This window comes from Mesocricetus auratus, unplaced genomic scaffold, assembly GCF_017639785.1.
Source record: "Mesocricetus auratus isolate SY011 unplaced genomic scaffold, BCM_Maur_2.0 Super-Scaffold_100013, whole genome shotgun sequence".
Taxonomy (NCBI): Eukaryota; Metazoa; Chordata; class Mammalia; order Rodentia; family Cricetidae; genus Mesocricetus; species Mesocricetus auratus.
The window spans coordinates 42,827,205-42,853,097 of record NW_024429196.1 but is presented as its reverse complement, the minus strand read 5'-3'; the positions used below and the strand labels follow the sequence as shown (position 1 = coordinate 42,853,097).

The 25,893-nt window shown below is 38.9% G+C and overlaps 2 gene segments (V, D, J or C); both read right to left on the bottom strand.

Annotated features, from left to right (window-relative positions):
• Nucleotides 1-9,095: 9,095 nt before the first annotated feature.
• Nucleotides 9,096-17,826, bottom strand: LOC101835679. The segment is given in 4 exon segments: nucleotides 9,096-9,359; nucleotides 10,173-10,214; nucleotides 11,600-11,929; nucleotides 17,674-17,826. Coding segments are annotated over 4 exon segments (513 nt in total).
• Nucleotides 17,827-25,374: 7,548 nt separating this feature from the next.
• LOC121143728 lies at nucleotides 25,375-25,893 on the bottom strand. The segment is given in 2 exon segments: nucleotides 25,375-25,691; nucleotides 25,797-25,893. Coding segments are annotated over 2 exon segments (360 nt in total).

Sequence of the window (25,893 nt, the reverse complement as noted above, 5' to 3'; positions counted from 1 at the left end):
TTGTGTATCATTCTTCATTTCTGTTATAAGAGAGCCTTCATATACCACATATGTGTGGATGCTGAAAAATTGGTGTCAGAGATGTAGAGAACAAAAATCATGATTGATAGAGCTTGTGAAGAGTTCTGAGGAGAAAGAAATGGAGATAGTTTGGTTGAAAGTACAGGGTTCAGTTAGGCAGTGGGAATGATCTCTAATGTTTTCCAGCAGGCTAGAATGACTGTGGGCAGCTACTCCAATTCCCTGAATTATTTAAAGTATCATACTTCTGGCTCAGCTATAGCATAGAGTACTTGCTTAGCCCTGGGTTTGATTCCCAGCACTACAAAAACTGGGTGTGTAGCAAGCATATAATACCAGAACTTGAGAAGAGGAAGTCAAAGGATCAGAAGTTTAAGGGCATCCTTGGATAAATGTCAAGTTCCAGGTCATTTGGGGCTACATAAGACTGCCTCAAAATGAAATAAAACAAAATAAATATTCCACTTTATCCTGTAAATATTACTATATACAACTACTTTGTGCTGCTTACAAAATACATATTTTATTTGTTTATAATTCTGGAAACTTCTTAAAAACAGATTTTATGGTTTACTTAGTGAAATCAAGGGTGATAAAATATCCTTTGTTATTATACACACATACAGAGGCACACAGTGTATGTGTTAGTGCTGTTTGCATGTATGTATTGTGTGACTTCTTATTCTCTTCCATTGATTAACTAACGTGAGAAATACCATAGAGTGTTTAATAATCTATGTGAGTATTTAATGAAGACCAAGAGAAAGAAGCCTCCGATATTTCTTTAGCTTACATAATGCTGACTAAACTATTCAAGCTTCTATTTCACCACATGTACTTTGTCTACACTTGAATTTTTAGAATCACTAAGAGGATGACACCATTGCTGAGTGGAGGTGGCACATGCCTTTAATCCCAGCACTCAAGAGGCAGAGGTAGGCAGATCTCTGTGAGTTCCAGGCCAACCTGGTCTACAGAGCAAGTGCCAGGGTAGATTCCAAAGCTACACAGAGAATCCCTGTCTCGGGAAAAAAAGAAAGAAAAACAAAAACAAAAAAGAAGATGCCACCAAAATATGACATAAAATTGTCACATAATAGCAGCCAACACATCAGGAGTCTTCAAAATGTCATCAAGTCCTAGCATTGCTTTTATCATCAATAAGAGAAAATGAAGTATTTAAAATATATGTTGGCCTTGGTGGCACATACCTTTAATCCCAGCACTTTGGAGGCAGAGGCAGGCAGATCTCTGTGAGTTGTAGGTAAGCCTGGTGTATAGAGCGAGTTCCAGGACAGGGTCCAAAACAATACAGAGAAATCCTGTCTCAAAAAATAAACAAAAAATGCAGAGTAATGTATCACTTCCTTTTTCTGTAGAGTACTGCCTTCTACATACCATGGACTCATACTCACAGATGTCTTACACTTGACACTGAATTCTTCACATTTCTTTTTTAGCCCCAAGTTCCTAGGGTAAATCTTCTTCTGTTACTCAAAGTAACTTCTCAGAGTATTTTTATAGTGTGTTGTGTTTAATTCTCAGAATTGCTTACTACTGGGTCTTAGAGAGACCCTGATTAAAACTTTGCGTATTCATTAAGAGGATTCTGTCCCAGAGCTCTCCACTCTTAGTCCTGCTTCACTTTCACTTACTTTCATTTATCTCTGTTTTGAGACAAAGTCTCACTCTGATGCCTGGGCTGGGCTTGTGTTCTATGCTGAAGATATCCTTCTCTTTCAGTCCTCTAAGAAGTACAGGCTATAAGCTTCTGCAACCATGCCGAAGCCTCCAAATGCTGGATAGTGGTGCCCCCTTGTGTCCTGTTCTGTCACAACCTTTTCTGACTATTTTCTATTATGAACCGTTTCAGGAGATGGAGACCTTGGCTAGTTAGTTTTTTATTTTTATTATTATTTGTTTGAGGAGTAGATGAAAAATAGAAGGAATTACTGAACTAGTGAATGTACAAGTATTTAGATTTATTATGATGCCTGTGAAAGATAACCACTTATGGTGTAAATTTTGAAAAAAACTTAGTAAAGAACAATAACAAAGTACTTCACCCATTAGATTATGGTACTTCACAAATGTAAATACCATGGAAGAGGTTTAAATGCATTCAACAGCTCTTTAAGGACACCTGAATCTTACTCTGCCTGTCTGCAAGGTTTGTGTCCTTTGAACCTTCCCTGGCTTCTGTTCCTTCATCTATCTGATAACACTAAAATGAGGAATGCCCTGTCCACCAACACACACACACACACACACACACACACACACACACACACACACACACACACACACATATATATATATATACCCATGCACATGCACATACACACCACTCACTGTGTGTCTGTGACAGCCAATAATCAAGCCCAAGAGAAGTGTTAAACAGAGTGGCTGACACACACACTGAGCCTCTAGAAACCAATGGGGACTTCTGACAAATCGTGCCATATTGCTTCCAGTGATCTGTGCAGGTCAGCTGCCACAGTCATCAGCCAAGTTTGTCATAGGACATCCCTCAGAGATAGGCAGCAGGAGGCTCCAAGTAAGCGGCTAAGAGAGTGAAATAATGTGGGACCATCCTTATGTGCAGGTATTGTTGAGTTGAGAAATGATACCATGAAGGAATGACACATGACAGCATAGTCTGGAACATGTTTCCTGTATAAATTTCAGCTGATGACAGTCACCCAGAGGCCAGATGAAAATCCTGCTGAGTTCCTTGCCTGACTTTCAGAGGCCTTCCTTCAGATGCTAGATCCTAATTCTCAAGAGGACACACTTGTGTTCAACTTTCACTTTCTCTCCCAATCAACAATTGATATTGGAAAAAAATTTAAAGGCTGGATGATGTCCCTAAAACTCCCACAGAGAGATCTATTGAATATACTATTTAAGGTGGTTAATAGAAGGGAGGAGTGGGAAAAGATTGAGAAGCTTCTTGTGATAGACAGTAGTTCCAGCTGTAGAGATAGGACTAAGGTCTGCTCCAAAGAAGATGATGGCACAGAAGAAATCTACCTGGATCTTGCTTTAAATGTGACAAAGCTGGCAGTGGGTGAAAAACAGTCCTTCACCCCACCTCTGCCCAAACTGTGGGCAAGCAGGACATTGGAATGTTGATTGCCCTACTTCACCTAGGCACGATAGACCCCTCCACCAAGTTCCTCCTCCATAGTAAAGTCTCTGAGATCTTCTGGACCCGGTACTTAAAGACTAAAACTGTACCGAACATCTGTCCCTAATGAAATAAAAATTTCTTCCCCCCTAAACATCTCTGGGTGGTAACCCTAGGCTCCAATAGTTTTGATAGCTTCATTGGGAGTGGTGGTTAGGCCTGCAGCTGCCATACAGGACAAAATAACATGTCCATCACTGTAGAGGACAGCACCAGCCTTCAGATGTCAGACATGAAAGGTCTGAAAGATTTTCCTGTGGAGAAGGAACTTGGCAGAGTAGAGCAGTCAACACAACAGTATATAGTTTGTGTAGGGCCCTGGCAGCAGGCAAAACATGGGGCAGGTTTAATGATTAGTGTTACAATCCAAGTAGAGTCTGTGCCTCATTGTCTTCTTTGGAGACTTTGGGGTCACCACTAGGATTTGGAATTTCTGTCTATCATGTGAAAATTTTAATTAAATACTTTATTACTTTAAGTTAGAAACAAGCTTGTTTCACATGTCAATCCCAGCTCCCTCTCCCTCCCCTTCTCCCCTGCCCTCCCCACCAGGTCCCTTCAATGGTGGATCTCCAGTGACTGCCATTTCATCCAGGGCAGGGCCTAGGCCCTCCTGCAAGAGTCCCAGCTGAGAGAGCATCCCATATTGTGGAATGGGCACTCAAAGTCTATTTGTAGGCCAGGGATAAATACTAACCAAGGCCCCATAGATTACCTAGGCTGCCTCACGGACACCCACCTTCAGGGGGTCTGGGTCAGTCCCATGCTTTCTACACAGCCGTCAATCTGGGGTCCAAGAGCTCCCCCTTGTTCAAATCGACTGTTTCTTTGGGTTAAACCAGTCCAGTGTTAAATCCTTTTGCCCATAATATCTCTCTTTCTGACACTGGATTCCAGGAGTTCAGTTCAGTGTTTGTCTGTGGGTATCTGCCTCTGCTTTCATCAGCTGCTGGATGAAGGTTCTGTTTCCCAGACTCTCTGGCAGTGGGATTGCAGGCTGTCACTCCCCTGATTCACGTCTAAAATCCATAAATGAATGAGTACATACCATGTTTCTCTTTTTGTGATTGGGTACCTCACTCAGGATGGTTTCTTCTAGTGCCATCCATTTGCCTGCAAATTTCAAGATTATTTCAAGATTCCACTGTTTTTTCTTTCTGCTGAGTAGTACTCTGTTGTGTAAATGTACCACATTTTCTCTATCCACTCTTCAGTTGAGTAGTATTTAGGTTGCTTCCAGGTTCTAGCTATTACAAATAATGCTGCTATGAACATAGTGGAACAGAAATCCTTGTTGTATGAATTTGCCTCTTTTGGATATATGCCTAAGAGGGAATTGCTGAGTCTTGTGGTAGACTGGTTCCCATTGTTGTATTCAACAGATATTGCAGTTTGAGGACCAATATTTATAAACCTTACTTGTTTTTTGTTACTTATTTTATACTTAACATCGAAAACACATACAGGAGGCTAAGTAAAACTTGTCACTAAATGAATTACGTAAGAGTTTACAAGTTAGTAGCTTTTCTAAGATTAGGATTTACAGTTTTATCATTGTTAAGTTTGAGTCCTAAAATTTGAGTTGAAGCTCCATTAGCAACAAAATAAAACTTTAAACCATGTATACAGTCCTCAGAGAAACTAGGAACGTTACAAAACCAAAAATATAGTCCATAGAGAGACTTGGAGATTTATCCTTTTATAGTGCCCCATTATAGAATATCAGAGTTTCTTGTGTTACTCTTTATCTGTTCTGATTAGAGTAGCGTTGAACATGGTTGAGCAAGTCTTCCTTGTGGTGGGATGAAGATATGTGAGAGACTAGCCAGAGCCATCTGCGAGAGTCCAGAGCAGAGAAAGAAAAAAGTTTATTGACTAGCAGACTCGACATTTCCAAGAGAGAGGCAGAAGCAAAGTAGAGTGAGAGACTTAGAGATGAAGGCAAAGGAGTTCAGGCAAAAGAGAGAGCATAGTCAAATATCAAATAACAGGGTTACAAGGAGAAATGAGTAGCTGCCGGAGGGGAGCCCATAAGCTGGAGCCACTTAAGCTGACAAGAGCAAGGATGCCAGTATAGACTTTGAAATTTGCAACTGCAAGTCTCCATCCTGGTTGTGTCTTTCTAGAAAAGTTACCTGCACAGCAGTGATGCTGCAGGTTTTGGTGGAAATAGTTTCTATGCAGAACATCTGTGCTGTTCTGATTGTATGCCCACTTCAGCAGTGCCACAGGAGGACTGGCAGGGAGGCTGAGGTGCAGCCAAGGGCTATTCATGGTGAAAAGAATATAAGAATATCTGGAACTCCCCAATGCTTGTCTTGGGACAAGACCTCAGGAACTAGGTGGGGCTAATTCTGTGACAATTTCCTGTCTCAGTAATAGAGCTGCATGTACTCCAAGCCCACAGTCATGAGTAAGCAAGATGTAATCTTATCCATTTCTGCTGAGATGAGTGCTTGCTCCCTAGAGCAAGAGGTTAAGAGCCAATAGGTGAAGCTAATCCTCTTAGGAGGCAGCCAGTCTGGTGTAGAAGTTGGCTCGGATTATACACAAAGTTATCATGGTATCTGATTCGATTTCAGACTGTGAAAACTAGACTCAAATGTTTCATTTATATTTATGTTTTCCCTGGGACTGGACGACTGAGGTCAAGTATTTGCTGACCACTCTGTCCCCAGTCTGTGCAACAAGGTTTGGAGATAGTTTCTTCCTGTGTTAGTATTTCTGAGCATTTCTTTTCCGAGTTTACTCTCTCATTTACCTGATAGTTAAGTGAATACCTTCAACTAAGCCTTTCTCAGGTGACTCTGACAGCATTTTCCTCCCAAGTTGGAACTGCCATTCAGTGGGTGGCTTTAACACAACTGAACTCAGGGCATTCTGTGACTTCCTGTAGTACATTGTTCTTGCCCACATCTTCATTTTCCTCTTCTGCTTGGCTTAGGAAACAGTCTTATTCCTTTTCTCCACTAAGAAATGAAACAAAAAGCTGTTTGTGAATTCAAATCAAGCACTGGTGAAAAGAACAGTCCCTTGATGGAATGTTAAAATTATCTTGGGGCTACATCGCTCCGCTTTTTCTTCCTGGGTGCAGAGTCTACACCTTTCTGGGAACCAGATTCCAATCTCCACAGCAGCTGAGCTCTATGAGCACCAATCACAGCAAATCCCGCCTCCATCAGCACAGAATGAGTTTCTGGGCACTTCCAGTATGTGGGGTTGGAGGTTTTCTCTCTGATAGCTGTGGTCTTTTAAAAGCAAGCGGAACCGGCGGTGGTTTAACTGCTCCTATTTGTCGTCTAACACCTTAGCCACATCTTGTGCTGCCCCTAACAGTGGTGGTTTAAGTTTAACCATTTTCCAGGAAGCAACCACACTCACAGAGCAGGTAAACAAAAGAAGCTTGAGAAAGTAAAACTTCTATTAGCCACAGGATATTCTCTCTCCATCCCCCTACCCCTAGCACTGTCTGTACACCCCAGGCTCCAGGCTGCCCAGTTGGATACAAGCAGGAGGGCGCTAAGAGGTTTGACACCACATAAGACACAGCTTGGTGCTATTGGTCAGTGATAACAACCCCACAAGTTTTGCTGATTGTCAGCTTCCAGTCATGGCATCTGTTTCCTTGTGCAGACTGGGTCTCTGTTTAGAGGCCAGAAACTGGATCTGAAGAAGTCTAGTCAGTTCAGGAACATGTAAATTAAATTTCATCTTCTTAAGTCTGGCTATTCTTGTCCCCATGCCCATGCTTGGTTTCACAGAAACTGAAGTTGGTTTTGTAAACTCTAAAACCTTTTCATCTTAAGTTAAAGATATGAACTCTAGCTTGAGAAAATGTGGATAGGTAAAGAGGTTATTCCCTTCACCCACTCTGAGCCTAATATGATAAGAAGGTTTTCTTAAAGAATAGCCTGTTTCCATCCTACAAACAAAAGCTGTACTAGTAAGAGCAGAACTGCTCACACCAACCAGCTGAGGTCCAAATTCTGCAGTTCTCTGTGGAGCTTTAGGAGAGTCCACTCTTCTCCCTGCCATAGTTTCTCCTCATAGGGAACTGAGAGACATTCTATACATGGTACTGTGTTGTGATGCTTGCTTCAAGTGACACATACTTAATCCACTGCCTGGAAAATACCACAGCATCCGTGATTTCAACCATTACTTGATTCAGATGTCAACCACTTGGTTTGTAACTTTATATGAAATACTTAAATTACTTACCTTAATGCATTATTCTAAATACACATAAATTTTAGTGTGAGACTAAAACATTACAAAATAATAATATGATGTATTTCTCAAAAGGTAAATTATTTGAATATTCTCATGACATAGAAATAATGAATAAATGTTTTAGGAAAAAGCCATGCTTACCCTGATTTAAAGAATACTCCATGTGTATATGGACTCAAACATTGCATAGGATTCCATAAATGTGAATAAATTTTGTCATTCAAAAGAGAAGCTGGTATAACTTAGAAAAGGCAGACAAAGTGGCTAGTATTCTATGAAATGTGGTTCCTGATTCAGGGTTCTCCCAGAAAATCATGTAGTTACCTGCTTGAGGCTGTTGTGTTGTGATAAAAAGTCATGGACCAAGGAAGTTGCATATCCTCATTCCTGCATCAGAAACTACCTAGATTCCCAGAATCTTCTACAAACCATCGAGTCTGTGGACGAACCTGAACATTGGGATGCTACTCACATCCACACAACACATTAAAGGATCTTCCATGCCTGAGACTCACAGCTCACTGTGTGTCTCCCTAGAAGATCAGTTTCAAACCAGACAAATGCTCAATGGAAAGCAGAATAGCTTTTCTAATGTACAGAAGTGGCACAATTATGACTATTGTAGAGTAGATTGCACTTCCAGCTAGAGGAAGGATGAATGAGAAAGAATGACAAGCCAGTGTCCTGGAGTAATCATCAGGAATAAAGAGAAGAATTCACAAGTCCTAAAGGAAATTACCACTAACTTTATCAAGGAAGCAGTGGGTATTTTTGTAATTTGTGGGTTGTTTAATTTAATATTACTGAAAGATATAAGATACATTCTCTCTCTCTAACAATCACACACACACACACACACGATCAGAGAAATATGACTTTAAATTACAAACACTTCTTCAAAACAGTGACCTTTAATAGTGAGATTAACTCTCCAATCTGTAAACGGTGACCCCAGATTGTATCTATTTCAAAGGGCTGTTAGAGGATCAGGGACTGCTTGGTGTGTAGCACAAGACATGATCCTATTGCACTCTGCCATCCTTCCCATTAAAAGAATATAAACCACTATTGGTGCCTTTCTGTGTGAGTGTGGTATCCACTCTCTCAGGTAGGATCAAAGGGCTATACTGGGGCTCTCAAGGACTTGCTTGTATTTGCTGTTACTAGTTCATTTAACATAAAAACCATAGGGGATAGAATATTCTAACTTCATTTCACAGAAGGCAACTGTGGTATTGGGAGTTGAGTTCCTGGGGTCACTCTCCTCCATTGCTTTTCCTCTCTGAAGTTCTGGTAGCTTTCAGTGAGCAGTCTGAGGATCAGAAAACATACTGCTGTGAAACACAGGCACAGAGTTCAGCACACACAGCTGGAGTCATGTTAATATTTGTTCATTGCCAGAAGAAAGCCCCAAACCAAATGACCCAAAATCTGATGGCCTTTAAGAGCAATAACATGGCTGTTTAAATTGCCTGTTTCTCCTCATACATCCACTGTTATAAGAAATGTCACAACCACAGACTCTAGACCAATGTTAGGAATGTGATTTTGGACTCTTGTTGCCAACCATTGCTGAATGACATGGCTCAGTTTTTGTACTATGCCTTTCAGGGTTAGGAAATGAAAGTAAAGATTGACAAAAGTAGACTTCTGATTTTTTAGAAAATTTATTTTCTCGAATGTGAAATACAAGACAAAAATCCAAGCAGTAAAGAAGGCTCTTCAGGATGTCTAAAGTGGAGGCTTTCAGGGAATTAGCTGGTTCAAGGCCAATAAGGACAACGGGTAAAAGCTGCAAGCTATCCTTACCAGAGCTGTGATGCTTCAGGCTCCTGGGGGAGGAGACTATCGAAGAGGATGGAATCAGGAGAGAGGTGTGCTCAGTTATACAGATGTTGCTCAGTTTTGAAAACTTCTAAACAAAGTCAGAATGATATACATTGGACTTTACAGAGGTCAATGTTAGCAAGAAAATTCAGCTGGCATCCTTTGACAGAAAAGGATAAAAATTAGCTGACTTGTTGTAGTATCGTTCACTTCCTTAGGAACGCTTCTTATTGCCACAGCTAGCTGTTCTTCTAAACAGAAAGAAGCTGACCATGGCCAAGTGGATCACACTCTTGAGGAGTAGGAGAAGGTAGGTATAGTAGGCTGAGGTGTTCGTGAATTGAAGCTGCTGCATGTCTAAAAGAGTTCTTTAATTAGTTCTGTCTGCTTTTTTTTTTTTTTTACATCATGTCACATCTTACTGAGGAGGGAGCAATAGGTACTGATTTCTGAGGACTTACGTTGAGTAACAGCTCCCCACACCAAACCTGAAACTCATCATTTGCACTCACCCTCCACTAAGAGGGAAGTTGAACTTGGAAGTCAGTTTCTCTAAACCCATCAATGCCAGCAACTAGCAAGTAACTGGATGACTTTAAAAACCTAGACTTAACTTTTATCATGCTTTCTTTGGTGGTTAGACATATGAATAAATGAATTCCTTTGTTAAAATAGGTTAGGGTACATCACTGTGCCCCTCCTTAAAGTCCATTTCAATTTATATGGCACTGTGTTGTTGTGATGTGTGTGTAGTGACACATTAGCTGTAAATACCAGTGTCCATTAAGTAACACCCAGGCATTTAGATATTCCTAAATCAATTCAAGGCAGTTCAAGCATTGTTATCTTCAAAAGAAAAAGTGCTGTAATGTGACAAAAAGGCAAACATACTAAAACCTACCATTTTCATGCCAGCAAGTTGTAAGTTCAGTACTCATGGCAACTACAAGAAATGACAACAAGAATTTGTTAATTAATATGCACATTACTTGACAGTTCTCTCTGTGTTTGTAAATATGCATATATTTACATGCAAATGAATACACAGATATTCTCACAGAAGTGTATTAAAATATGAACTCCATAATTATACAATTATGTATGAACATGACTCAGTACATATCATTCACTTGTGTTTCTGTATACAGAAAAGCAGAAATTCAACAACAATATTTTTTCCTAAAAACATATAGTAAACTGTCTAAAATAGTCTTCTATGGAAAACAACCATATCTTTCCAAACCACGTTCCTTCCCAAAGCAACTGTTCAAAGGTTACTGTTCATTTTAATGACTGGGGATTCCAGAGGAGAAACCCAGGCAGTGACCAGTAAGAGGTTCAAAGGTTTTATATACTCATTACTCACAGGTTCATAAAGTCCCCCGGGTCTTGGAACTATTTTTCAATGCCAACAGTTATAACACAGTGAATTGTGAGACCACCGCTAGGCCCTGTGCACATTCAACTCTCTGACTGGACATGAAACTATATATCTCACTTAATTAAGGGGATCCTTCTAGATCTTATATCTGAAATATTGTGAACAAGATGGAAAGAGTATGCATTCTTCACTGTACAGCCCCCTCCATGTTGGAACACTGACTAATCCTGGTCTAACTACCCACATTACTATTCAAGCCTATGTGGGCTTTCAGAAATGCATTATAATGTCAAGATTAATTATGAGGCATGCTTGCAAACAGTATCCTCATTCAATCTTTAACTATAATAGTCTATATGATAGTGATGCACACAACAACAACAAAATCTTCCATTTGAATATTTTGTTAACTAAGACATCAGTGTTTGGGAGTTGAACTTTGTACACAATAAGATTAAAGTAAATGACTTTACTTATTTGATAGAACATTCCTAACTAAGTCATCAAAAGTGGAACCTCCATTTTAGCATTTATTACGTACTTAGCAGCTTGTTGCTTTAAAGTGTCATTTCTTTAAATTAACAATTACTAAACAGAAAGAAAGAAAGACAGAAAGGAAGGAAGAAAAAAAGAAAGACAGACAGGCAGGAAGCAAAGAGGGAAGAAAGGAAGGAAGGAAGAAAGAAAGAAAGAAAGAAAGAAAGAAAGAGAAAATCAGATCTGAATATTCTGTATAATGATGCTAGACTTAGAAAAGTTTAAGCAAAATTTTCACCTTTTCTCCTAAAGCCTCTGCCATCTTATTTCTTTGGTAAAGTATAAAGTAAAATAAATGCAATGGCCCTGTTAATATAAGACCTTTAATTTTTATTAGTACATAATAGAAAACCTGGGTATTTTCAAATGCATTTCTAGGAAGCTATATTTCAAAGACTATATGCACATACCTTTTTTTATTGGAGGAAAGGAAATCTCTTGGTCAATTCCTTTTTTGTTGTTCTCATGTTTGACAATACATCTGTGCTCTTTGTGCATTGACTTTTCCGCCACAGTAAGCCAGCTAAGTTTCATGTACGTGTAATTAGTTTTCAGTGTATTCCCTTCCCGGGATTCCAGGATCTTGTCGCCATCCTTTTCTTTCCAGTATACCCTTATAATGTCTGGGAAGAATTTTTCAAGGAGACAAAGATATGTCCCAGCCTTATGGAGATTTGTTTCAGCAATAGAAGGAAGAAAAATGGTGGGCTTGGGAGAAAGGTCCTCATCAAGGCTTTTGTCTGTAAGATAAAATGGAAAATTAATAAAGATAATAATAATGCAGATAGTAGTTCTTATTTAAACAGAGCCTCATGTAGCCCAATGTAGTATCAAATTTTCTTTGTACCCATGGATGGTGTCCTCCTGGTCTGCCTGATCCTGATCCCCCGGCCTCTGCCTCCCAAGTGCTAGCATAACAGACATGCACCACTAAATCCACTCACTCAAAATAATTATTACATATACACAAATATTGAATGATTAAGAACAATTTATTTCTTCATACTACCTTTGTTTTCTCAGGGTGAAGCATACAGGCATTTGGATGGATGCATGGGAGGCAAGGAGACGGAGTTGCTTCTGGTCATAGAACCAATGAAGGTTTCTTGTCATTTCTAACATGCTCCCCATCCCCATTCTTTGGTACTTTGTTCTCTGGCAAAGCAACCTACTGCTCATTTAGCTGACTCTATCATGTGCCCTGCCTTTCTTATAGCTCAGTGGAATAGATGTCAGAAGGTAGCTTTGAATTTTTCTTTATAACTATGTGCAGTCCCTTGTGTGATGGTGGTATCCTTCCATGGGTATTTACAGTCCATCAAGTAGATCTGCTAGCTGCAATTGCAGATCCCATTCTCAGTCTTGACATTCTTAGGGGATCTCCTAGTTAATCTTTACTTTTAGAAACGATCTCACTCTCACATGAGAACCATTTCAGGTTTGGGCATTGGGCATGTAGCTGCCCCTCCAAATTATCCCTAGTGTGTTGAATTTAGGTACTTCAATATGAATGATCTCAGTGGATGAGCACCTAGTAAGATACCAGAGACAGGGGGGAATCTTCTGGGGAAGAATTTATATAGAATGTAGTGCTATAAAGGAAACTAGAGTATGATTCAATAGGGAGAAGGATGGGAATGCAGAGTAGAAGATGGAATATGGATATGGAAAACTAACATTAAAGGGTCTTTGAAAAATCACATGGAAATATACAACTGTAGAAGGTTCCTAAAATATATACTAGAAGGTACTCTGTATGATTCTAGAGGAGAAGCTGTACTACCTGCAATAGCAACCAGCTTGAAAGATATAATGGTAAAATTGTAGAGCATTTTATGGAATAATTAACCATTTTGATTGGACTTAAGGCCCACTCCATGAGATGGAAGCCATACCTGATGCTGCTAAAGACTAGATAGGTCACAAGCCTAGGAAAAAATATACTCCTATAATTCTGCCAATGGAACATAGCAATAAAATGTCTCCTAATGACATATTGCTATACACATAGACTAGTACATTGCTCAACCCTCATCAGAGAAGCTCTTCTTGAAGCATATGGTGATTAACACAGGGAACCACAACTAGACAATGTTCAGAGAGTGATAAACTTTGGAGCACACAGTCCTAAGTGGGATGTTGTCATCCAATCTGGTCCCTCAAGGCTCAAGACTATGTGGAAAGGAGGCAGAAAAATTGAAGAGCCAAAGGATTGGGGCATCTGTTTCAATAGTGCCTTCTATATATGACAGGAAATTGAACCTATTAAATCTTAACAATATGGTATCCTAAACGATGAGATATGCACAGTTACAACACCACTCGACATTCAAACATGAGTGGGGAAAATTTCTCAAGATAAAGAACCACAGATAATCAATGGATGCTAAGAGAAGGAGAATCGGTGTTCTGTAGGAATGGGACCCTGACAGGTCATCTAATTCCAAGTGATTAGACATAAACATATGAATAACACTAAATGAACTTATCAGGTTGTATTTACATATATACATAATAGCATATATATTTATATAACAATAACAGTTACAGAAGAGTCATGAATTTCACAGGGAGTTGGAGGAGTTAAAAGAGGACGAGGTTTGTAAAGTAGAAAGGGTGTAAATAAAGTACTCATGTATGAAATTCTCAAAAATGTAAAATAATTTCAAAAATAGAAGCACATCTTCTATTAACAATATTTTCTTTTTGCTTTTTGAGATAGGGTTTCTCGGTGTAGCTTTGGAGCCTGTCCTGGAACTTGTTCTGTTGATTATGTTAGCCTCAAACTCATGGAGATTGACGGCCTCTGCCTCCCAAGTTCTGAGCTTAAAGGCATGTGCCACCACTACCCAGCTGTCAATAAAATCCTTTAAAAACATATTTAGAGTCATGTTTCCTGTCAAATAATGAAATAGGTTGCTAAAGAGAAACAAATGCCTCCAGATAGAAATTGTGTGAGTGTGTGTACATAAATATGAAGATTATCTTCCATTTTAGCAGTTAGAAGTCCAGTTGCATCTCCCAGAAAACTTTGCTGTGTAATATATGTTATTGGCTAAAACAACAACAAATCACTTCTCCATGGTGGAGACAGTCCTCTCTGCAGTTTTTGTGTCTAATGATTTGGACAATGTACCGCATGCTTTATTCACATTATCACCTTCTGTTCTCACATAATCTTGCTGTTCTCATGCCCTCATCTGTCTTACTGATTAGGAACTTAGCACAAAGTCTCCTATGTGGAATAAATGGAGAAGCAAAAGATCCATGTCTGAGTTAAAGGCCAGACTTATCCACAGCACACTGGACCTGGAGGAAAAGGAAGGTGACTGTCTATTGAGTCTATCACAGACTTATCTGTAATAATAAGCACCACACCAGTGTCAAATGTTTCAATAATAACTTCCATACGTGACATATGAATGTTTTATGAAAGTCCAAATGTCTGCAGGACGTTTGTACACTGTTCTTCAGTATCAACATTTGTAATTGTAATCTCCTAGAAAGTGTTTCAGGAAATCCTGCTCATAGCCCTCTTCTTTCTAAACATTATCACCTCTACTCCACCATGGCCATGGTTTGCCTTCTCTCAATTGCTTTGAAAATATATTCATTCAATATCCACCTATGACAACACATTTCATTCCTCTACCAAACATGGAGGAACTCCTCAGTGTTTCAACCCATATCAAAACTGCATTACTTTAGTGTCCTTAACTCTTTAGATTCCAAGGACAACATCATGGTCTGGAATTCTCATAAGAATAAGGCTTGGTCCTGACTTAACTGATTCATAATAAGTTATGAGATTGAGCAAGTCAAACAACTTCTAAGTTTTATCTGTTTTATTTTTTATAAAAAATATCTGCTATTGTAAATCAATTCAGCCTCACTACATCAACAAAACCAAAATGAAACAAGATGAAAAACTGATTAAAAAACTAAAATGCAGAGATTATTGCTGTCATCAATATGGCTGATAGCAACAACTAATGCTATGACTTGCACTTGAACAAAATATTGTCTTTCCATGGGAAAAAGTTTTGCTATTAACCATGGAAATGGAAGGTTTTACTTGAAATGAAATCTAGGTCAAATGAGAGCCCCATCTGCAGTCTACTTTGCTATAGTCTACCTAGATTCCCAAATCCACCATCACAAGAAGCCTGCTGCTCTAGGACAGTAAAGGGAGATGTTATTAAGCCTAGAGTGCACGCCGATGCATGGGACACTTGGTATTTACTGTCCAAAACAGTGCCTGTTCTCCCACTCAGCAGCACAACCCATGGGAATTAGATCTTTCTCCAAAAGTTCAGATACAGGATCAGCTCATGCCAACCTCTATTTTGCAGCTTCTGTCTTGACTCTTTCTTGAAAATGAACTGAAGAAATACCATGAGATCTGGTTCTCAAAGTCGTGTTAGGACTCTGCTATCTACCTGACCTCATAGGCTAAGAGTCCTGGTGTGTGTGTGTGTGTGTGTGTGAGAGAGAGAGAGAGAGAGAGAGAGAGAGAGAGAGAGAGAGAGAGAGAGAGAGAGAGAGAGAGAGAGAGAGAGAGACCAAATGTTATGATGTAGTTGCAGTAGTATCAGTGGGTTTGTTTAATTGCCACTATTTTTCATTTCTCAAAATGAATGTTGGAGATAATATCTACTCAATATCCGTTTTTCTTCTGAAGGATATGTGCTTTGAAATGTTTTCCATTTTTCTTTTTTCTGCCTTTCTGTGTATGTGAAACATGCAGGTTCCTGTGTGTGACTTCAGCAAACCCTTGCCACATGTCCGTATGGCAGTCAGCAGATGATAACCTTGCTTCAGTCATTACCTTCCATCTTGTTTCAGACAAGATCTCCTTGCTATTTACCATTCCAGATTCCAGTGTACCAGTCAGGTGGCCTTCTGGAGCTATCCAGGTCTCAGTGTCCTGCCTTACTTTAGGGGCACAAGTGGGTTCTGCTGTGCATGACTTTAGACTTACTGTGGGGATTCAAACCCAGGTCCTCACATTTATGCTGCAAGCCCTGTACCCACCAACTCATCTCCCCAACTACTTCTCTAAATTTACAGTGGAAAATTTAACACATTTGAAAACTGATATACTCCTCTATCAGTCAATAAAACAGGTGTTGTATTATATTTTATTTTAATCTCTAAAAAAGTTGTGCTCTTCAATTACCTTAACTTTTTGCCCAGGTCTTCCATGCCAGAAAGGGAAGAACACAGCTATCTTATTTGTAGCCTGATCTCTCTAGACATAATTGGTCAAAGCAGGAACCATTCTAGGGAAACCGAGGCTGGATCTCACAGCACCTGCACCCGTGCCTCTCTCCCTTCTCTACTCTACTCTGCAGAATAGAAATAAAATGTTTCTGTAGGTACGTGCTTTGTGCCAGGGTGAAACACTTGGATGGATTTGCATATAATACCCAACATCTGAAATTCAGCTTGTGAACATGTAAAATCGCTGACAATATTTTGTTACTATTTATATGAATATGTAAAAGTGGCTCTGTTGATGTTGAGGCAAAACTCAAAGTCACATAAGAGCTAAGTGTAACCAGGAATCTAAGGTCTGAGCACACTCTGCCTTGTAGTTTGTGTCAGTTCACATGGATGGACAAGTTTTTTTTATTTTTTTCAACATTGTCCAGATGTTCTTGTATTTCCTCCACTAAAGAGTTGTAATTTATTAACAAATTCTCATCCTAAGATGCAATTTAATGTTAATTGAGATGTCTTTTTCAGAGGAAAATTTTCAGGGAGAAATAAAAGCAGTAGTATTTAGGCATAACTACTAATAATTTGGCAACAAATATGTTCTTATGTAAAACAAACAAGATTAAAAAATGAAAATTTTCAAGTATAAAATCATCCTAAGCTTCCTTGAGGGAATTATGATCAAATAAAGATGAAAAACTATGAAGAGCCTTTTACATGGACACTCGACAGAAGTAGTTTGTGTAAATTATAAATTCTAACAGAAATCTCCAGATAATCTTTCAAGGATCAGAGTAACATAAACCGTGACTAGTCACAACCTATCCTCCAAGGAGTCAGACAAATAAGAAGGGGTTTTTTCATGTTCTACAGTAATTTACTGTGAATTGTGATCAAAACCAACAATAATTATTTCCCAATTTATCTGGAGAATGTAGCACTAGTTTTGTTTCAAAATACAGAGGAAAACCATGAGTAAAACTCCATTTTGAGGACGCGCTAAAAAAATCCTTTTATAACACTCTCCTGAAGCAATAATTTATACCAATAGTCTATGCACATGATCCTCAGAATGACTCCCTCTTACACTTTGTATATGTGACTATTCTAAATACAGCTTCAGTGTTTTCTCGATGGAAAGAAGAAACCATTTATAAAGTACTTTCTGCATCATATCTAATAATCTATCCTGAAAAATGACTCAGGCTAAGATACAGTGACTCATATTTGTCATCATTGTAGAAAAACAGAAAATCCTACTTACCAGAAGGTATTACTATGAGCTTCGTTCCTTCTGCAAATACCTTGATCCAGCCCGAGCTATCACAGTGCTCCCAGCTTCTACAAAAATCTGAACCTTCTCCGAACATTCATGACATGATATCAGGCTAAAATTTGTCATAACAAACTGATACGGGTTCCTTAGAAATCCATTGACCATAAATCGTACGACATCTGGTAATTTGTAAGATTCTTTACAAACTGACTTCATTCATTGTTTTCCCTGGAGGCAGTGATAATACAAAGTAGAGGGGATACAATTGGAGAAGAAGAGAGTTGGACTAAGTAATACACCAACTGCTATTTTTCCAAGTAACTAGGAAAAATATTCTAAGAAATTTTTTGTTTTCCCTTTCCAGGAGTTCAGTTGTGTTGAAACTGCTCAGTGTTTACATCAAAGGAATGTGTCATCTGTTCTCACAAGCACTGCCCTCCCTTGGGAAAGGGGGAAATATTTCTGAAAAGAGGAAGCTCTTTAGTAATTTAAAATAAAAATGTGCATATTTGACAAACGTGAGCCAAATTCTATATGTTCAAAAAGCTACCATTATTGGTTACTATTAATCAAGAACTATTATTATAGACATGTCAATGAAAAATGTAATCTGTCATGCCATACTAGAATAGAGAAGAAAGCTGGATAGAAATTTCATCTGTAAAGTGCTGTAAAATTTTATTTATTGATTGTTTTTAAATAGTATTTTATTTGAAAATTCTATTTTTCTAATACCCAGAATAGTTGCTTACTCTTTGGACTTCACACAGCATGGTGCACTCTTAGTCCCTGTTTTCTACTGTTAGTCTTTGCTCCAAGACCAGGAGGAGAATTATCAGAAGCCTTAAAACTTGTCTGTATTTAGAGAAACATAAACTAATTTAAAACACAAAAGAGTAAGTAATGAATGATGACAAGGTAGCTCAGTAGGCAAAAGCACTTATTTCCAGACCCAATAATCCAAGTTTGACTTCTGGAACTCACATGGTGGAAGAAGAGAACCAACCCTCTTAAGTTGATTTCCAGTCTCTGCATGCATGCCTTAGCATGTGCACATCCACACACATATGCATACACACAATGTAATTGTAAAAATTAATGAGATAAAATGTTTCATTGCATTTATAAAAAAAGCAGTGACACACACATCTCTAATTGTACTTAAGACCTCTCAACAAGAGGTCTACCATGTCTGGTACTGGAAATCCAGCTAACTATTTAATGCTAGTAAACTCCTGGTTATTGGGAAAGAATCTCCAACTACTGATTTACTAAACCAGCATAATCACTAACAACAATCTATAAACATTTATCCTTATGACCTCAGGTGGGTGTAGTCTTCACACTTCATCAAGAAAATTTCTATTTACTACAGATGGAGAAAATCATAATCAGAAAAAGTAGTGGAACACAATCCCAGTGGATATATCTACAAAGATAAATCCCCCATACTTATGGATGAAGGTACATTATGGAAGAGGGTGCTGGGATTAAAGGCGTGTGCCACCACCGCCCGGCTTATGTATCATTTATTTTTGCAATTTATATGAATAGATGTTTTGCCTGAATATATGTATGTATGAGCACCATGTACATAGCTGGTACCCATAAAGCCAGAAGATGTGCTGGATTCTCTGGAACTAGAGTTGCAGACAGTCGTGAATGATCATGCGATGTGAATACTAGTAATTTAACCCAGGTCCTCTGAAAAAGTAGTCGGTGATTTTAAGCACTGAGCCATTTCTCCAGCTCCTGTATATTACTTTTAACAATGTAGCCATTTAGACAATATTTATTCTGGCTATCTGTGAACAAAGATAGCCTTTCATCTTCAACTGTCGTCTCTAATTTCTTTCTTGAGTACTTTATAATTTTCACTGTAGTTATATTTTGAACATCCATACATTGTTTGACCATTTCTATGAAATGTTTTGAGTTTCACTATTTAATGATTCTTGTATCAATATTATATTATGCCATTAGTCTAATGTCTTTTTAACTGTTTTTAATTAAATAATTAATTACTTTTCATAGGACTTGGAATGAACCTAGAGTTATATATAAGTTCTATACAGTAAAGTCATATCTGTAGCCACCACTTAATTTTTCATTTTTGAGGCAGTCTCATTACATTGTCCCAACTGACTTTGAACCCACTATGAAGCCTAGGTTGACTTTAAACTTGTGAACCTCCAGCCTGAACCTCCTAATTAGCTATGGTTAAAGCCACCAGTCCTAGATAAGAATTATTTTTGCTATTTAATGCTCATGAATCTTCACAGAATCTATAATACACTTATTTATCCAAAATTTAGCACTCTCATGTAAGAAAAAGCAAAGCAAACTACAATAGTAGTCAAGATTGGAATTGTAGCTAGTTTAAATATGAATTTAGAAGATGCTGGCTTCCTGATAAGTGTAGGTTTTTTTCTCTATAATTGTGTTTCTTCATGTATTCATAGTTTAGTGGACAATTACTAAAACTTATACTGTTTTGTTCATACAGTCCTCATATTTTCAAAAAGTTTTATTTAATTGGCACCCTCTCTTTTAAAAATAGATTCTTGCTGGGCGGTGGTGGCGCATGCCTTTAATCCCAGCACTCGGGAGGCAGAGGCAGGCGGATCTCTGTGAGTTCGAGGCCAGGCTGGACCGACAGCCTCCAAAACAATACAGAGAAACCCTGTCTCGTAAACCCCCAAAAATGATACATAAATTTGAACTGGGCAGCTGTGGCACGTGCCTTTAATCCCAGCACTTGAGAGGCAGAGGCAGTGGATCTCTGTGAGTTTGAGGCCAGTCTGGTCTACATAGTGAGTTCCAGTACAGCCAGGACTGTTACACAGAGAAATCCTGTCTCAAAAAAAGGGGGGCTCATAAATTATATTGAATTCCCATCAAAATTCCAGTGATAGTCTTCACAGAAGTAGGAAAAACAGTCATTAAATTGAAGGGATACACAAAAGACTTTAATGCCAAAGCAAGCCTAAGAAAGAAGGCTAATGTTGAAAGCATCATAATACTTAATTTTAAACCAGACTCCAGACCAACAGAGAAAAGACAGCCCAATGTGAGACCAGCACACAGATTAGTTGTGTGGAACAATGCAATAGATTAGAAGACCCAGAACAATTGCCATTCTCAATGAAGGTGAATAGGCAATCTCTTTATTAAGTAATACTGGGAACAGTGGGTATTCCATGTAGAAGCCTCTACAAAAAAAAAAAAAAAACATCTAAAATGGCTTGAAGTGGGCCTTAATGGAAGGTGCTGAAACTTGAAATCAATAGACGAAAACAGGAGAAACACTGTTAGAAATAACACCGGATGGTTCATTTTCAAAGTACCTGAGACAGCTCAGGGCCAGCTACAAATGAAGACAGAACATTAGATTCTTGCTACCATCTGCTGATGGAGTTATTCACTTCCCGCACCCAAAGTAGTCAGACTAGTACCCATGCTAGGTCATGTTCATGATAATTTTAAAACAAACTATGTAAAATGTGGAGATGAGTACACACATGATTTTATTGAGAAGACTGAAGATCAAGAGTATGTCTTCCTGATTATCAAAAAAGGAAAGGAAGAGTCATGTGTCTAGTTTTTATATATTCTTCTCTACACTCAATGAAAGGCCTGCCATTCTAGGCTCATATCTGGCTTTGTAGTGTTGTAAATAAAATTGCTTCATTTTCACTTCTCTCAGTCTCCAGTATTCTTAATGAAAGTGAGGGCCAGGATTTCCCACAAACACTGCAACTCTGGACATAGAAAATAACTTCTTCTAGAGGACTCTAAATAGCTCAGGGTACAAAAGCAAGTTTTGATTAATGGGATTGGATCAAATTAAAAGACTTAAAGAAACAACAACCAAGTAAGTGACAACCTACTGATGGGAGAAAGTCTCTGCCAAATTTTCTTCTGAAAAAGGATTAGTATCTAGGATACATAAAGAATTTAAAAAGTTGAACAGAAACACACTCTCCCCAGTCCCATCAACAATGGTCAATGAAATGCAGACATTTCTTCTTTTTTAAAAAAATAATCTTATTTTACATATCAATTCCAGCTCCCTGGATCTCCCTTCCTCCCAACCCTCACTATCTCCCCACGTCCCCCACCCATCTACTCCTCAGAGAGGGTGAGGCCTCCCATAGGGAATCATCAAAGTCTGTTATATCATTTGGTGCAAGACCAAGGCCCCCTCCCCAGATTTAGGCCGAGTAAGGCATCCCTCCACAGGGAATGGGCTCCAAAGATCCAGTCCATACACTAGTTCCACTGACAGTGGCCCCAGAAACTGCCAAAGCTCCCCAATTGTCAGCCACATTTAGGGTGCCCATGTCGATCTCCTGCAGGTTCCCCAGCTGTCAGTCTGGCATCACTGAGCTTCCACTTGCTCAGGTCAGCTGTATCTGTGGTCTCGACAATTTTGCTCATATTATCACTCTTCCCTCTCTATTACTGGACTTCAGGAGTTTGGTTCAGTGCTTAACTGTGCATCTCTGCATCTGCTTCCATAAGTTACTGGATGAAGGCTCTATGGTGCCAATTAAAATACCCTCTCTACTACTGCTTAAATTCTTCCTTGGGGTCCATCCTTGTGGATTCCTTGAAATTTCCCTAGTGATAGGTTTCTGGTATTTCTTAAATGGTGAAGTCTAAATGACTGATAAGTAGTTGAAAATGTGCTTCAAATCTTTAGCCACCAGTGAAGCAGAAATGAAAATTGTTTCCCCTCCTAGTGAGAATGGCTTCCATCAAGAACATGATATCAGGGGTGGTAGTAAGGAGCCATTATGGAAAAGTTCATCCACTTTGAAAGTCAGCATGAAAGTTCACTAAAAAATAAAAGTAGAACTTCAATATGATCCAGCTTTTCCACTTCTGTATAAATACCACCATAGAACTAAAATCAGCTTACTATAGAGATATGTGCACATTTGTGTTCATCGCAAGACTAGTCATAATAGTTAATTATGGGATCAGCCTAGGTGCCTACCCATAGATGACTGGATAAGGAAAAATTTGATGTGTATATGCATTAGTCATAAAAATTTCATAAGTTATATGATTTTTAGGCAAACTATGGAATTGGAGAAAACCATTTTATGTAAAGTAAATCATCTTCCTAAAGACAAATATAGCATGTTTTCTTTCATTGGTGGAAACAAGAGGGGAAAATGGACTTAAACTAATAGTTAAAGTAGTGAAAATGGAGACAGGAAGACAAACTGAGGTTAGGGAAGGGGTACAAAGAAAGAATAACAGAAATCATGGGCAAGGGCTCAAGTTTACAATCCTTTTACTCAAGAAGTAGTTCAAAGTCATTTTCATCTACATAGTGAGTTCAGATACTTCCTGGGCTGCAGGAGATCCTGTGTCAGCAAAGAATAGCTATACTTAATCAAATGTATGTATGTATGTATGTATGGATGGATGTATGGATGTATGGATGGATAGATGCATGGATGTAGAGAGAGAGAGAGGTGGTAATGAAATCCCTTTGTAAAATTAATATGCAAAGAAAGCATGATACAACATTGCAAAATTCAGATAAAATAATTGACTCTGTGTCTACCATCTATCAACGACTATCCATCAGAAACATTAAAATCTAACTTCCACGTAAGATATGTTCAAAACTATATTGAAATTTACAATGCTTTGAGAATATTATAGAACAAATGTAATGAAGTGTATTGTGTTCACTAGGTAGAATAGGAGAACAATTGTATAATGTGTTATTTAAGAAATGCAGTGTGATAAATTGTAATTTACTGTGTTTTCAAATGAATGTTTCTAGGAGAAAATCAATCAGGGCTTACTGAAGGATCTGTGGAGAAGAGTGGCATGGCCATCCCAGAGTAGAAATGCATGAGTAGGGAGGATACACCTGGGAGGTGGAAGAAACAAGTCAGCAGAAGCCATCGCTGCTGGCAGTGAGGATTAGCAAGTGGCTGGTGTGATCAACACCGAGAGGCTTAGCTGAGTTTGAAGAAGGTCCTCATGTAAGAAGTCAGATGCCTCAGAACGTTGAAATTGAGGGCCAAAAGCGGTTAGACATAAGAATGAGCATCAAATGCACTGCTTCTACTGTTGGTTAATTCTCAAGGCTCAGGATCCATATTTCAGGACTCCATAAGGTTTAATGTTTCTAGAATCAACACTCCAATGCTGTAGGTGCTCAAAAATGGTTTATTTCTCCTAACAATAATGTGGAACTTCAGTTACAGACAAGTTGTATATTTTTACACTTAATTAGTATGTGTGTATGTATGTGTGTGTGTGTGTGTGTGTGTGTGTGTGTGTGTGTGTGTGTGTGTATGTGTTCATGTAGAAGTCAGAAGACAGCTCTTGCGAGTCAATTCTCTCCTTCTGTCATGTGGAACTAAGTATTGAACTAAGATCTCCAGGCTCAGCAGCAAGCTCCTTTACTTCCTGATCCATCATGCCAGTCTGATTTATGTTTTAATAACATCTAAAACATCTTAGACTTTGGTATAAACATCAGTAATTTACCTTCTTACCCAATTCTTATTTCTTCCAATAAGACCTATTCAAGGAATAAGTACTTTTCTACAATATACACCTTCTTAGTCTGTATCATTGTAAGTCCATGTATTATGTCATTATGTAACAACAAATATGTCCCTGTGCAGAAGAGCAGGTCATGCTATAGCACTGGGCCTGTTTCGTTGTACATACCCAAAACCAGTATTTGGAAGAGGGCAGGCCATAACACAGACAGCAGGTGCTTCCTATTCATGATTTTTATCACCTTCTGCTTTCCACATTTGATTATCATCCAGTCTGTGAGGGCTTTGTTCATACTGAGCATACGACATGCCCCTACATGTATTATAGGAACTTCTCTATATAGAGAGTTCTCATAAGCAAACGTGCCAGGTGGAGCCCATGGCTCTTTTTGGCAAGTATGGAATATTTTTCTGTACCAAATGAAGATTTGTGACAGGCGTTTCTGTGGAAATTTATAGTCAGCTCAGCTCTAAAACTTTCTTTCTCCATGTTCCAGGATGACAGGTACAGATTCTGAGATTCTGAATGTACAGGAAGAGAATTCATAAATAGAGAATCTGCCATGAACCATCATCCATACATTTAACTCTTTCAGATGCATCTATAAATTTCTATGACCAATATACCAGGTGGGTCACTGAGAATTGGAGGTTTCAAAATGAACTGGGATTTGAGTTCAAGGTTAAAGATTCTAGACTTTTCAGTTTATTTCATTCAGTTGTTTTGTACTATGCTGTTGGAATAGGAAGGACTGTGTTGCTTGAGCCAGCTCTGGGACTATGTCTGGTCCACACGGGGATCTAATGGCATAGGGATTTGAAGCATATCTGTCACCATGACCCTTTGAATGAGTGTAATATTGCTAAAAGAAATTTATCTTAGTAGTGCCCATAAGAGAATCAGGAAAAGGGATTGAATGGAGGTGGAAATAGGGCTATAGCAGCCTCTCTGAGTCACTGGCTTGGGACAAGACACTCGCCTTTTCTCTAGCTCCTTATTTGCAGTGAATCTCTGAACAAAATGAGTCCCAAGGACCTGCCCAGTCCCAATACCTGTGAACCTAGGAATGAGAGCACTGAGGGTCCTCAGTGGTTGGGAGACTATGAGTGCAGCTGAGGAGCAGAGATAGGAAGGTTTTCTTACAGGTTCCTACAGATAATGAGACACTGTGAGATCCCAGCACGCACAGTAGTATGTGGCTTCGTCTGCTGTGATAACATTGTTGATTATCAGGTTGAAGGTGCCGTCGTTCTCGTCTGCCTCCAAACGGGAGTTGGGCTTGTCTTGCTTGTAATTTTTAGCTGAGCCATAGAAGATTCGTTTCAGGGGCTCACCTTCTTTCAGTTGGTACCAGTGCACAATGGTGTTCTTCAGGGGGACCCCAGAGAGCTTGCAGCTTATGTGCACGGTCTTGTTTGGTGTTCGGGTAATGGACAGCTGATTCTGAGATATCCAGGAGTCTCCATCTGAAAAGTGAGAGAAACAAATCAGAGATTTCCAAATCATTGGTAGTCCCCATTGGTTTAGTACACAAAAATAACGAAAGGGAAAAAGGAGCAAAGCCAACTTACAAACCCAAGCCAAAGACAAAAGGAAAACCCAGGGGATTGGCATTTCCAATGGCAGCTGGAGTAGACACCAGAGAGAGTGACTGGGACCTGAGCTACT